The sequence below is a fragment of the Canis lupus genome, chromosome 29 (genome assembly GCF_003254725.2).
Source record: "Canis lupus dingo isolate Sandy chromosome 29, ASM325472v2, whole genome shotgun sequence".
In the NCBI taxonomy this organism is placed as follows: Eukaryota; Metazoa; Chordata; class Mammalia; order Carnivora; family Canidae; genus Canis; species Canis lupus.
Window position 1 is genome coordinate 36,579,095 of NC_064271.1, and position 14,035 is coordinate 36,593,129.

General features: G+C 34.5%; 1 protein-coding gene across 2 annotated transcripts in view; it reads right to left on the reverse strand.

Annotated features, from left to right (window-relative positions):
• C29H8orf88 (chromosome 29 C8orf88 homolog) overlaps window positions 1-14,035 on the reverse strand; it is a 38,221-nt gene that overhangs the window by 17,550 nt on the left and 6,636 nt on the right. For both annotated transcript variants that reach the window (XM_025433540.3, XM_025433541.3), the window contains 3 exons: window positions 13,136-13,234; window positions 11,026-11,099; window positions 962-1,037 (listed from right to left, as the gene is read on the reverse strand). In XM_025433540.3, the coding sequence (XP_025289325.1) occupies window positions 962-1,037; window positions 11,026-11,099; window positions 13,136-13,208 (223 nt within the window). In that variant the 5' untranslated portion in view covers window positions 13,209-13,234. The remainder of the gene's footprint in view (window positions 1-961; window positions 1,038-11,025; window positions 11,100-13,135; window positions 13,235-14,035) is intronic.

Sequence of the window (14,035 nt, forward strand, 5' to 3'; positions counted from 1 at the left end):
CAAAAAATAAAGCTGGAAACAATTTAAACATTTTACTTAGAAATAGTTAAATACTAGAAGAAAAAGCTAACAGAGTACTTTCATGACTTTTAAATTATATAGACTGACAAAATCTAGAAGATAAATTAATAAATAACTCTTATTTTATTAAAAACTAGCCGGTAGGAGAGACTACTGGTTATCCCCAAGAGCAGCAGTTTTTCCCTTCTGTTTCAGCAACAGAATTAGCAGGCTACACAGCTAAAGATTACATTTTCCAGTCTGCTTCATACAGGATAGGATGACTAAGTTCTGGTCTATGAGTTATTAAGTGAAAGTGATATATGCTACTTACAGGTCATACTTTTAAGGAGAACTACCTCTCCCTTTTACGTCTTTCCTGATGGCTAGACAGGGAATATAGTGACTGAAGGAAAGGCATTCATCTTGGGCAGAGATAGAAGCCATATATTAAAGATGGCAAACTTGGGCAGCCCAGGTGGCTCAGCGGTTTAGCACCGCTTTCAGCCCAAGGCCTGGGCCTGGAGACCTGGGATTGAGTCGTGCGTCAGGTTCCTTGCGTGGGGCCTGCTTCTCTCTCTGCCTGTGTCTCTGCCTCTCTCTCTCTCTCTGTCTCTCATGAATAAATAAATAAAATCTTTAAAAAATAAATAAAAATAATAAAGATGGCAAAGCAATACGATTGAGTCCAGTAACATTTCACCAGAGCAGAATGAAGACACCAGCCCAATTATGAGCTGTTATAGAATATACAGAAATAAAATTCTACCTTGTTCAAGCCTTGTTGTTATGGTTTCTTCTCTAAAGCAGTCATATTTACCTATAGCATTTCTAATACAGACAGAAATCAACCAAAGGAATACAATAAAATTTATGTACATAAGGTTTGCAACTAAGCAGTTATTAAATAGGAATGCTAAGACTCCTTTATGAAATTTAGGAATTATGGTAAAAAATGTACCTTTTTTAACTGGAGACTGATGTTGCTGTTGTTCATTATGACCTTGAGTAAAGGCTTGCATTCCATTCGTCTTACACTATTAAAAGAAAAAAATATATACTTTTTAACTGGCTTAAAAAAAAATTTTTTTTATCATCCAAAACTATTTTCCTAATCAATCAAAGTATTAGTCAAAACATATTTCTGGACTAAAGGATAAGCAATCTTGTAAGAGAATGCTTATTAAAAATAAGCAAAAGAAAAAATCTTTCAAAATATATTCACCTGTATCTTTAACTATTTTGTCATGATTTTTTTTTAACTAACTCCCCTTCTGATTCCATGCTCACTGAGAAGTACCCTGATTATAATTTAATCTCCCTAGTGCATTTAATAAACTACCTGGAACCAATAAGAAAATATCATAGGCACATGACAGTAAGATTTCTCATGATAAAATAATGCGTTCTCGGATTTTATAAATCAGTTTCACAAATTTGGTCAATGCAATCTATCCTTCAGATAATCCCTTACGCTGACAAAAATCAGTTTGCAAATAGTCAGCCATACTCTGAACCATGGTAATTCATTAAGGTAGGTTTCTCTGAAGATATCTATCCTGAAAAATAAACATCTCTGCTCTATCAATCACGGTAGTAACAAGTTATAGCTCATTCCTTAAACATTTGCAAATTCTACCAAGGCAACTCTGCATGAAGTTAGAAAGATTAATTATTTAACCCTATGACACAATGAAGAGTAATGAGATAACTCTATAATACTGAATCATCAAAATAAGTTATCAGAAAAAAATTAAATTTTAGCAAAATTTTTAAGTAGAGGTAGAAAAATATGAAAATGCCAAAGATCTTCATTGTCCAAAGTTTTTCTTCCCATTAGATTTAATAAACAATAATATAACTATATAGTCCCTTCTAAAAATTTTTAAATTTAAAAATTTAAAGTGTGCAAAGGCACACTTCACTGACACTAAAATGCAAGCCCTAAAATCAAACTCAAAAGTAAATTATAATCTGAAGAAAACATTAAGAAATAATCTATTGGGATCCCTGGGAGGCGCAGCGGTTTGGCGCCTGCCTTTGGCCCAGGGCGCGATCCTGGAGACCTGGGATCGAATCCCACGTCGGGCTCCCGGTGCATGGAGCCTGCTTCTCCCTCTGCCTGTGTCTCTGCCTCTCTCTCTCTCTCTCTCTCTCTCTCTCTGTGACTATCATAAATAAATAAAAATTAAAAAAAAAAAAGGAAATAATCTATTTTGGGATCCCTGGGTGGCTCAGCAGTTTAGCGCCTGCCTTTGCCCCGGAGTGTAATCCTGGAGTCCCGGGATCGAGTCCCACATCGGGCTCCCTGTGTGGAGCCTGCTTCTCCCTCTGCCTGGGTCTCTGCCTCTCTTTCTCTCATTCTCTCTCTGTGTCTTTCATGTATAAATAATATCTTTAGAAAAAAAAAAAGAAATAATCTATTTTTAAAATAGTATCTAGGGGTACCCAGGTGGCTCAGCCAGTTAAGCATCTGCCTTTGGCTCAGGTCACGATCCCAGGGTCCTGGGATTGAGCCCTGCATTGGGGTCCCTGCTGAGAAGGGAGCCTGCTTCTCCCTCTCCCCCTACTCATGCTCTCTCTTGCTATCTCTCTCTCTCTCTCTCTCTCTCTCTCAAATAAATAAATAAATAAGATCTTTAAAAAAATAGTATCCGAAAGAAGAAAATACTTAGGAATAAATTTAACCAAGGTGGTGAAATAGTTGCACATGGAAAACATTAAGATACTAAAGAAATTAAAGATGGCATAAATAACTAGACGATATTCTATGTTCATAGATTGAAAGAATACTGTTAAAATGTCCTTAACTATCTGCAATGATCTACAGATTCAATGCAATCCCTTCAAAATTCAAATAGTACTTTTTTTATAGCTAAAGCCATCCTAAAATTCATATGGAAAAACCCTAAAACACCATGAGCAGTCAAAGTAATCTTGAGTAAGAACAAAGCTGTAGCCATCACACTTCCGATTTTAAACTATGTTACAAAGCTAAATAATCAAAACATTACAATACTGGCATAAAAAACAAACAATGGGACACCTGGCTTGATCTCGGGGTTGTGAATTCGAGCCACATGTTAGGTATAGAGATTACTTAAAAATAAAATCTTTTTTTTTTAAAAGAAGACACAACCTAGAAATAGACCCACATATATATTCAACTAATCTCTGACAAGGGAACCAAGAATACACAATGGAGAAGGGATAGTCTCTTCTAAAAATAGTACTGGGAAGATTGGATATTCAAATACAAAAGAATGAAATTGGATCCTTAGCTTATATACAAAAAATAAACTGAAAATAGATCAAAACCAAATACAAGACCATAAAAACCATCAAAGAAAACATATGGAAAATGCTCAACACTGGTCTTGGAAATGATTTTTGGGGTATGACATCACAAGCACAAGCAACAAAACTAAAAAATAAGTAAGTGGGACTACATCAAACTAAAACAGTACAGCAAAAGGAGCAAACAACAAAATGAAACAGCAACCTACTGAATGGGAGAAAATATTTGCCAATCATACTTCTAATATGGGGTTAGTATCCAAAATATCAAGGTCTCATATAACACAATAGCAAAATAATAATAATAATCTGATTTACAAATAGGCAGAGGACTTGAATAAACATTTTTCCAAAGAAAACATTTCATGCCAAGTGGTACATGAAAAGATGCTCAACATTGCTAAATCATCAGGGTAATGCAAATCAAAATGACAGTGAGATATCCCTCACACCTATTAGGAAGGCTATTACCAAAAAGACGAGATAATTGTTGGCAAAAATGGGGGAGGGGGAGGAATTCTTGTACAATGTTGGTAGGAATGAAGATTGGTTCAGCCATTTTGGAAAACAGTATGGAAGTTCCTCAAAAAATTAAAAGTAGAACTACCAAAAGATCCAGCAATCCCAGTTCTGGGTATATATCCAAAGGAAATGAAATCACTGTCTTGAAGACTGTACATTCCCATGTTCATCCACTGGAGTATTATTCACAATAGCCAAGATAAGGAAATAACTTACATATCCATCAACAGATGAATGGATAAGCAAAATGTGATAGAGATAGATGAAAAGTTTACAAATAGAATATTATTCAACCATAAAAAAAGAAAATCCTGCCATATGTTACAACATGGATGAACCTGGAAGACATTATACTAAGTGAAATAAACCAGACACAAAGACAAATATTGTATGATCTCATTTATATATGAAATGTTAAAAAATCAAACTCACAGAATTAGAAAATAGAATGATGAGTGCCAGGGGCTAAGGATAGTGGAAATGGGGAGATGCTGGTCAAAGAATACAAATTTTCAATTACAAAATAAATAAGTTCTGGAGATATATTGCACAGCATGGTGATTATAAGTAATATTGTACTATATACTTGAAATGTGCTAAGATCTTAAGTGCCCTCCCACTCCCCCACAAATTTGGTAACTATATGAAGTGATGAATGTGTTAATTAATTGTTATAATCATATCACAATGTATATATGCATAAATGATCAAGTTACATACTTTTATTAAAAAAATCATGTTGTATAGCCTAACTATATTCAATTTTTGTCAATTATACCTCAAGAAAACTGGAAAAAATTGTACTTTGTCATTTCAGCATATATTAGCAAAAATATATAAAAATATATAAATATATTAAAATACTGATTATTTCAAATCTTTCATAGCATGTAAGAAAGTACATCTACCAAAATTTTATAATTTTTTCAATTATAATCTTATAATAAAATCATATATAATCTTACAAATTTAACAATCTTATATAATCTAATCAATAAAGCTGGAGAATTCTATAATAAAGATATGCAGAAAGTGTGATGGAAAGAATGAGCAAGAGTATCAAAGTTGGCTTAAAAACGTCAGGAAAGGCTTTACATGATGCATAACACTCAGAGGATCAGTAGTAGCTAGGCTGGCTTGACTAGTAAAAAATGAATGTTTATGGAAGAAAAGAGCAGCTTTGTGTTGGGATGCATGGGGTAATACAGCTAGTTTAGGAAATGGAAAATCAAATAGGCTTAAATAAAGCAAAAGAAACAGTAGGTCTTTTTTTTTTCCAAGTCAAGGTTCTTTGCAATTTATGGTACAATACCCAATATTCTATTTAGCTTTTTCATATTTATAGCAAAAATGTTCCCAGCTCCTGTCGCTCATCTTAAACAACTGTACGCAAAAAAAAAAAAAAAAAAAAAAACTGTACACGACTGAGATAACAAAGGAGAATTAGAGGTTAAATGCATATCAAACTCTACTCCTAGAACAAAAGTTAAACAGGAAAAACACTAACTCATTTAGAGTTAATTTCTGTAGTATAAAAGAGCTCCTACAAACAATAATAATAATAATAATAATAATGCCTATAAAAAAGAATGGGCAAAGGCCGGGAACTGATAATACAGATGAAAGAAAATTCAAATTACTGTTTTGTTTTGTTTTGTTTTGTTTTTTTAAGATTTTATTATTTTAGAGAGAGAGCATGAGTCAAGGGGGAAGTGGAGGGAGGGAGGGAGAGAGGGAGAAAGAATCTCAAGCCAACTCTGTGCTAAGAGCACAGTCCAACATGGGGCCCAATCTCAGGACACTGAGATCATAATCTGAGTTGAAACCAAGAGTCAGATGCTTAACCAACTGAGCCACCCAACCACCTCAAATTACTCATAAATAAATCAAAGATGGCTATAAAATCTTGACATTCCTCCCAACAACAAGTCAATTCTTTATCTCCTCCCCTGGAATCTGAGCAAGTTCTGTGACTGCTGAAACAGATCTAATACAGTAGATATAACACTCTACTGATTTCCAGGCTTTAAGAGTCTTCCACTTCTTATCTTTTAGAACTTTAGCCATGGAACCCAAACATGGTGTTGTGAAAAGCCCAAGACACTTGGAAAGGCCATTTGTGTTCCTTCCGTTACACTGAAGCAGGTGAACCCTAAGCCAATACCCAGCATCAACTGCCAGCCATGTAAGTAAGCCATTTGCCATCCAGTCAAGACTTTAAATGACTCTGATCCTAGATGCTACCTGACTGTATGCACATTACTGAACTTAGAAAAAGGTCCCTGACACCAGTCAACCCACAGAGCCATGAAAGATAAGAAGAAGCTATTTTTCAAGTCAAAGTTTTAAAGAAAAATTTTTATGAGGTAATAATAAAAAACAGAAGTTAAAAGAAGTTATTCAAACATAGGGAAGGTAATACCAGAGAGAAACATGGATTTATACAAAGAAATTAAGAGCACTGGAAATGGAATAAATGAAGGTGAAGTAAAACTCATTCTTTTACTTAAGTTATTTTAAAAGATAACACAGGAAATCAAAAATAACAGCAATGCATTATGTATTTATAGTACAAGCTACAGTAAAGTTATTCCCATAATAGAACGTGTTATGGAACATGAATGGGAGGTAAAAGTCTACAAAAAAAAAAAAAACTATCAGATCTAATAAGTGAATTTAATGAGATCAATATACAAAAACCAATACTATTTCTGTATCCTACCAACCAGCATGTAGAATTTGAAATTTACAAAAAATACCACTTATAATAGTATCAAAAAATATGAAATGCTTATAATAAATTTGGCAAAAGATCTTCAAGACCCCATTCTAGAAAATACAAAAAAAAGGAAATATGTGCTCACAAATCAGAAGACTCAATATTGTTAAGATGTTAATTCTTCTCAAATTAATCCTTACACTCAATCAAAATTGCAGTAGACTTTTTTTTTGCAGAAATTAGCAAGCTCATTTAAAAATTATATGGAAATGCAAACAGCTAAACAGCTGAGACAAATTTGAAAAAGACTGTAGTGAACTTCACTATCTTATATCAAGACTTATCATAAACCTACAGCAGTCTGTAAAATGTGATCTTGACAAAAAGATGGACATACAGAAGACCTATGTACAGTTGGTGACTATCGTTAACAATACTATATTATATAACTGAAAGTTAAGAGAATAAATTTTTTTAAGATTTTATTTATTCATGAGAGACATAGAAAGAGAGAGAGAAGAGAGAGAGGCAGTGAAACAGGCAGAGGAAGAAGCAGGCTCCCTGCAGGGAGACCGATGTGGGCCTTGATCCCAAGATCACAGGATCACACCCTGAGCTGAAGGCAGATGCTCAACCACTAAGCCACCCTCTAAGAGAATAAACCTTAAATGTTCTCACCATAACAACAACAAATAGTAATTATGTGAAATGAAGAATATTTTAACTAAATTCATTGTGGCAAGCATTTTGCAACATATAAATGTATCAAATCATCTTACTGTATATCTTAAGCTTAGTTACATGTCAATTATATCTCAATAGTTGGCATAAAAGACATATAAATCAATAAAGCATAATAAAGTTTAGAAATAAACTCACACATGTATACTGATTTTCAATACTCTCACAATTCAGTGAACCCAAACAACCCAAAATCAAAAACCCAAATAAGGCAAACAACCCAAATATCAAAAATATGCAAAATATTTGAACAGACACTTCACCAAAGAAAAAAGAAAAATACAAATGGAACAGAAGCTCATGATAAGATGCTCAATCTCATTAATCATTATGAAAATGCAAATTTAAGATACAATTAGATACTAACACATACTACAATGGCTAAAATTGGTAGGCTATGAAGCAACTGGAACTGGCACATACTACTGGTGGGACTATAAGATAGTACAATCACGATGGAAAACATTTTGACAGTTTCTTATAAAGCTAAACAAACTTCTCATAAAACCCATAAATTCCATTCCTGTGTATTTGTGTGTATGTCCACACACAAATTTGAACACAATCGTCCAGAGCAACATTATTCATAATATCCAAAACCTAGATACAAGTCAATGTTTACCACCTGATGAATAAGCAAACTGTCCTATAGTCATAGAGCAGAATACTATTTCACATTAAAAAGAAACCAACTAAAAAAAGAAAAAGAAGAACCCACTACTGATATATACATAACACAAAAGAATCTCAAAAACATTATGCTGAGCAAAAAAAATCCAACACCAAATGATATATATGTATGATTTCATTTACATGACATTCTAAAATTGTCAAAACTCATTTACAGTTAAAGAAAGCAGATCAGTGGATGCCTGGAGGAGGAAGGAGCATTAGGGATTAGTGGAAGCGGGGATGATGAATGACTATAAAGGGACATAAGGGCACTTAGAGGAAAGATCAAAATGTATCTTCATTGTGGGGTTAGTTATATAGGGTATATATTTGTCAAACTCATTGAACAAATGGGTTCATTTCACTGTAAATTATACCTTAATGAAGTTGTTTTAAAAAATACACAGCAAAAAGTATCTATCATATATGTGGCATTTCTGACATAGGTTCTAGTAGTTTTTCCATTATAACTGAAGCAGCAGATAAAATTTTAAGTTTAGAAGTAAATTTAATTAAATGATTTGGTTTTCTTCTATAAAATTTGCAATATTAAATATACTCTTTTTACACATAAAGCTTTTTGAAAAAGGTCGATGTTTCCAAAAAGAGTTACAAACATTACTATTATGTTAGTTAGGGATATGCTAGCTGCTAGAATAAAACAAAACATTAGAGACTTATAAAAAATTAATATAAAGAGTAATTAAGATACCACCGTACTGACATAGAGAGATGCAAATAGGTCAATGGAACAGGATAAAGAGCCCAGAAAAAGACCCTATACATATGAAAACTTATTATATAATAAAGATGTCATAAATCTATATGGAAATAATAGATTATTCAATGAATTATACTTGACGACTGGTCATACATGAAAACAATTAGATTTCTATCTCGTATCATACAAAAAAATCAATTTCAGGTAGACTATACCTGAACATGTATGTAGGAAAATACCTTTTGATATCAGGGATGGGAAGACCTCACAAACAATGACACAAAAAGTGAAATCATAAAGAAATCTTAATATGACTATATTAAGATTTAAAACTTCTGAACAAAAACATCATAAAAAAGAAACAATTTTCTCATAGACTATATTCCCAGGAAATAATTTATTTGTTCTGCATACAAAAAAGAGAATTAAAATCCAAAATATAGCTTAAAGGCATATAAACCAAAAATAAAAACACAACCTAAGAAAAATGGGCAAATGATATGAATTGGCAATTCAGAAAAAAGGGAAAATCCAAATGGAAAATTAAGCACATGAAAAGATGCTTCACATCACAAATAATAGAAAATTAAAAATTAAAACCAACAAAAATATATAATTTCTCAGGGGCACCTAGGTGGTTCAGTCAGTTCAGCGTCTGCCTTCGGCTCAGGTCATGATCTCAGGGTCCTGGGATCAAGCCCCGTGGTCCTCTGCCCCTCTCCCAACTCATGTGCACACTTTCTCTCAAATAAGTAAAAATCTTATTTAAAAAAAAAAAATTCTTATCCATTAAACAAGACAAAATATTGAAGTCTGATGATAACAAAGTAAGGATGTAGAAAAATCAGACCTCTCCTACATTGCTCATGCAAATCACTTTGGAGAGTAACTTAGCAGTAAATAAGAACAGTGAAGATAAGATTACCTGTTAACAGTACTTCTACTTCAGTTTTATAAAGCAGAAAACCTCTCAAATAGTATAAAATATAACATATGAATGGATGTTCACTAGAGATTTTATTATAAAATACAAACAAGTGCCAAGCCCACCAACAAGAAATGGAATAAAAAATATAGCATATTAATAAAGAGATTTTTTGTATTTGCACATATAGAACAGCTTTATTCATTTTAATAGTTGCCTCATATTCTATTTATTATGAATAACTTATGCTATAAAAAGTACATGCATAATCTTTTGCTGGAAGTATCTGGTGAGATACTGATACAATGGTTACTTCTGATCAGAGGAAATTGGTGACTAGGGGATAGAGACTGCAGGGAAATTTTTCACTAAATGCCATTTTGTATGTTTTCAATTTTAAACTTTGATTATTTTACATAGTCAAAAATTATATTAGAAATTTTAAAATATAAACCTATGCAAAAAGAATGGCATAAACACATGTGGGTATAATACTATTTATATAAAACTGTAAGACAGGTAAAACAATTCTATTTGTTGTAGCAAAAGTATTAATACATTCACAGAAACAATAACAAATTGAAAATAATTTGGAGGAAGGTACAGAGGATGGTGAGAAGAAAGTGAGATGGGGGAGGAGGCACGGTCCATAGGTACAGTGAGAACTGCTGCGTGTGTGAAGGGAACACTTACTACATGCCAGACACGTGCTAAGACTTTGGGAGCATGAGCTCACTGCTGCCTCCACGTCACACTGACCTGTGAGAAAGACAGTGTTAGCCCCATTTTCAGGCGAGAAAACTGAGGCTCTAAGAAGTGTAAGGTCACAGGGCTGAGAAGTGGCTCATCTTCCTACCAGAGAGTTGGCAGGGGGTGTGTGTCCCCGAGGCCAGACTCTCTCTGGGCCCATCTCTGCGGCAAGCCCTACCGCATGCATTTAACACAACACTTGCGGATGGCAGGATCCCATCGCAAAGAGGACTATTCTCATATACCCACAAAGGGAGAAGATGAGGGTGAGAAGAAAATGGGATAGTGGAGCGAGAAGTAGGGGTTTTGAAATGTATCTGTTAGGTTTCTTCTTTAACATTTTTTAGCAGGGGAGAGACAAATGGAAAGGAAGAGAGAATTTTATCTCACACCCCTGAGATGGTGACCTGTGCCGATATCAAGAGTTGGATGCTTAAGCAACTGAGCCACCCAGGAGCCCCTCTCTTTAACATTTTCTAAAACAAATATAGAAAAATGTTTGGATTTGAAAATGCTGGGCAACATGTATACTTTTATTTAATATGTTCTTGAAATATATCATAACTTTTTAAAAAGTATATAAAGTACCTAGCACAGTACCTGGCACAAAATACCCATCTAACAAATGTTACCTTCCAGTCTGCAATGCTTCATTTTATTATAATTTCTAGTACTTACTCTGCTAACTCCACTTTGTAAGCATTGAGTGTTGCATGAATATTCATTTTGAAAGTTGAAAGGGAACACTGCTCCTGTTAGGATGGAAAGAAAGAAAACTACTTTAAATACCCATAACTTCAATAAATAATACACCACCACCCAAAAACCTTAAGTATCCAGGATATTCTAGCTATTGTTTTTTTAACTGTTTTCTGATAGCCCATTTACTTAACAAATATTTATTAATTAAACACCATGAAATGTCAGCCACTGTGTTAGGGGATGGGTATATAAGTGTGAAAAGAGTTCATGGCCTATTTTAAATTACAAACTCACAAACAATCACTATAATAAAAACAAATACATTATATGAGAGGTACAGAGAAGATCCCAGGGGAGAACAGACTGGGCTTTGTGATACAGAGGAAAGCTTTGCAAAGGGAAATAATTCTGGGGTGCCTGGGTGGCTCAGTTGGTTCAGTGTCCAACTCTTGGTTTCAGCTCAGGTCATAATCTTAGGGTACACACAATCAGTGCAGAGTCTGCTGGAGATTCTCTCCTTCTGCCCCTCCCCCTACTCAAGCCCTGCTCACGCTTGGTTTCTTTCTCTCTCCCTGTCTCAAATAAATCTTAAAAAAAAAAAAAAAAAGGAAATATTTCTATCTGGGTCTTGAAGAAAAAGTAGGATTCTCTGGGGATGTGAGCTAGCCAGGGAGTACAGAAGTATATTGAAAAAGGCAGAAGTTAATTTCTGATTTACTAAACTTTTCTACCTAATACAACTATTCTCTCTGGATCTTAAGAGGATATAATTAAATAAGAGATGGGCCTACCACCTTTTACCCCTATACCACACTTGGAAGGAAACAATTAATAAGAAACTGAATCTGTACAGATGAGGGAGCGAGGGGTGTTGTAAAAAGGCTGGTCACTGAAAGGAGATGCTGCCAATAGCTTTACACCCTTCCCTTTAGGAGAAAATCTGAGACTTGGCCCGAAAACAACCGCTCCTTCAGCACAGCAGGAGATGACATCAACGCTGCTAAAACTATGGTCCAGAAGATCCCTTCATTTCATTGGTCTGTCCTAAGTCACAGCCATCTTCAGAGGAAACATGACCCAAGCAGAGATAATCTTCCTTGTAAGAACCAAGGATGGGAGAACAAATTGAAGACTGAGGAACTGGTACCATTTCTATCTTTCCTGCCTCATGTTTGCACCCAAAGTAGCCAGTTACTCAGCTGAACTCATGGACTAGAGTATTTTAATAAGATGGTAAGAAATACACACTTAGATATTAATATTTAGGAGATACACATACACACACACACACACACACACACACACACAAGCCATTCTGGGGACACCTGAGTGGCTCAGTGGTTTAGCACCTGCCTTTGGCTCATGTCGTGATCCCAGGGCCCTGGGATCAAATCCCGCATCGGGCTCCCCACAGAGAGCCTGCTTCTCCCTCTGCCTGTGCCTCTGCCTGTCTCTCTATTTTCTCATGAATAAATAAATAAAATCGTTTTGGAAAAAAAAATACAGAAGCCATTCTGGCAATAGCAAAAAAACCCCAGAAGGTTAATAATCCAATTTAGGAAAAAGTATTTCAAGAATTTGTCCAAAATACTAGTTTTATAGGCAAAAGAGAAATTTTTAATTTTAGAAATTTTTGTTTAGATTTCTTGAAAATCTATATGCCCCAGCTCAAGCACAGCCCTAATCTGTAACCGCAGTTTTGTTTGTAATCATTCATTCATTCATTAATATACCATTAGGAATTTTTTTTAGAGGCTAATTCTCTCTCCAGAATGATTGCTCCACCGTGATCATAATCACAGGGCACAATTTGTATTGAGAGTATCATTCTAAGCAGAAGCCAGTTAACCATGAAAACGAGACATGAAAAAAAGATACCCAAAGTTGTTCTCAGGCAAGAGCTATTCTTCCTACCTTTGTTAGTCTGGTAGACTATGGACACATAGACTATTAAAAGTCTTTTTCTTTGGTCTTTAAACTCTTCCAACAAACAAGATCATTAATTTTTGTATATTATTTAGCCTTTCAAATACTACTTATCCACTAAGCAATGAATACTTAAAGGTGTGTACCCTAGATTACTCACCAGGGGGAGAAGTCAGATGACGAACAGGTCTTGCTGGTTGAAGCGGTTTACCAATCAATTTTTTGGTTTCCATTATCACAAAGACCTTGAGGTTCCATACTTCAGGAAGGAAAAATACATTTTATCTTTTCAAAAAGATAACCAAGATGCTTTTATATGTGCACGCGCGTGCACGCGCGCGCACACACACACACACACACACAGCATTCATTTGAAGATATCTATTTTATAAGGTAAGTTGGAAAACAGGATCACAAGCCTTTAATTTGTTAACAACCTTAGCTACTTTTATAGTTATCTGTCACAATGGAACAGTCCCTCTTTTAACACATTTTCCTCCCATAACTTCCCTGACTTTTCTTTTGGTTTGTTTCCTATTTCCTTGACTACCTTCTAATTTCCTTGGCTTATTCCTCTTGTTTTCTCCAATTAAATTTAGGAATTCTTCTAAATTTGGCTTTGATCCTCTTCCCTGACCTCATTTTTCTCATGATTTCAACTACTTATCTACATGATAAATACACCCTAATTTATACATTTAGTACCTACCTCTCCTTTAAATTCCAGTTCTATTTTTTAAGATATTTATATCTTATCACAGACACATCAAATTCAATATATCCAATATTGAATCCATCACTTTGACTCCAAAGATGTTCCTCCTCTGGTATTCCTTAGTCTTCAACTCCCTCAGACCACCTTTGGTTAAATAAGATCTAAAAAAGGGCCTTCACACCATAAGTAGGCTCTAATTCCTGCCCATTCTATTTCCAAAATATTTCTCAAATCTATTTTCTTCTTTCTTACCACTACTTTTAGTTCCATAGTAGCTCTGAATTCATCTCCCTAATCACTAAGTCTGATTTAAATACTCTCCTCCTTCTCTATATTCGAGGGACA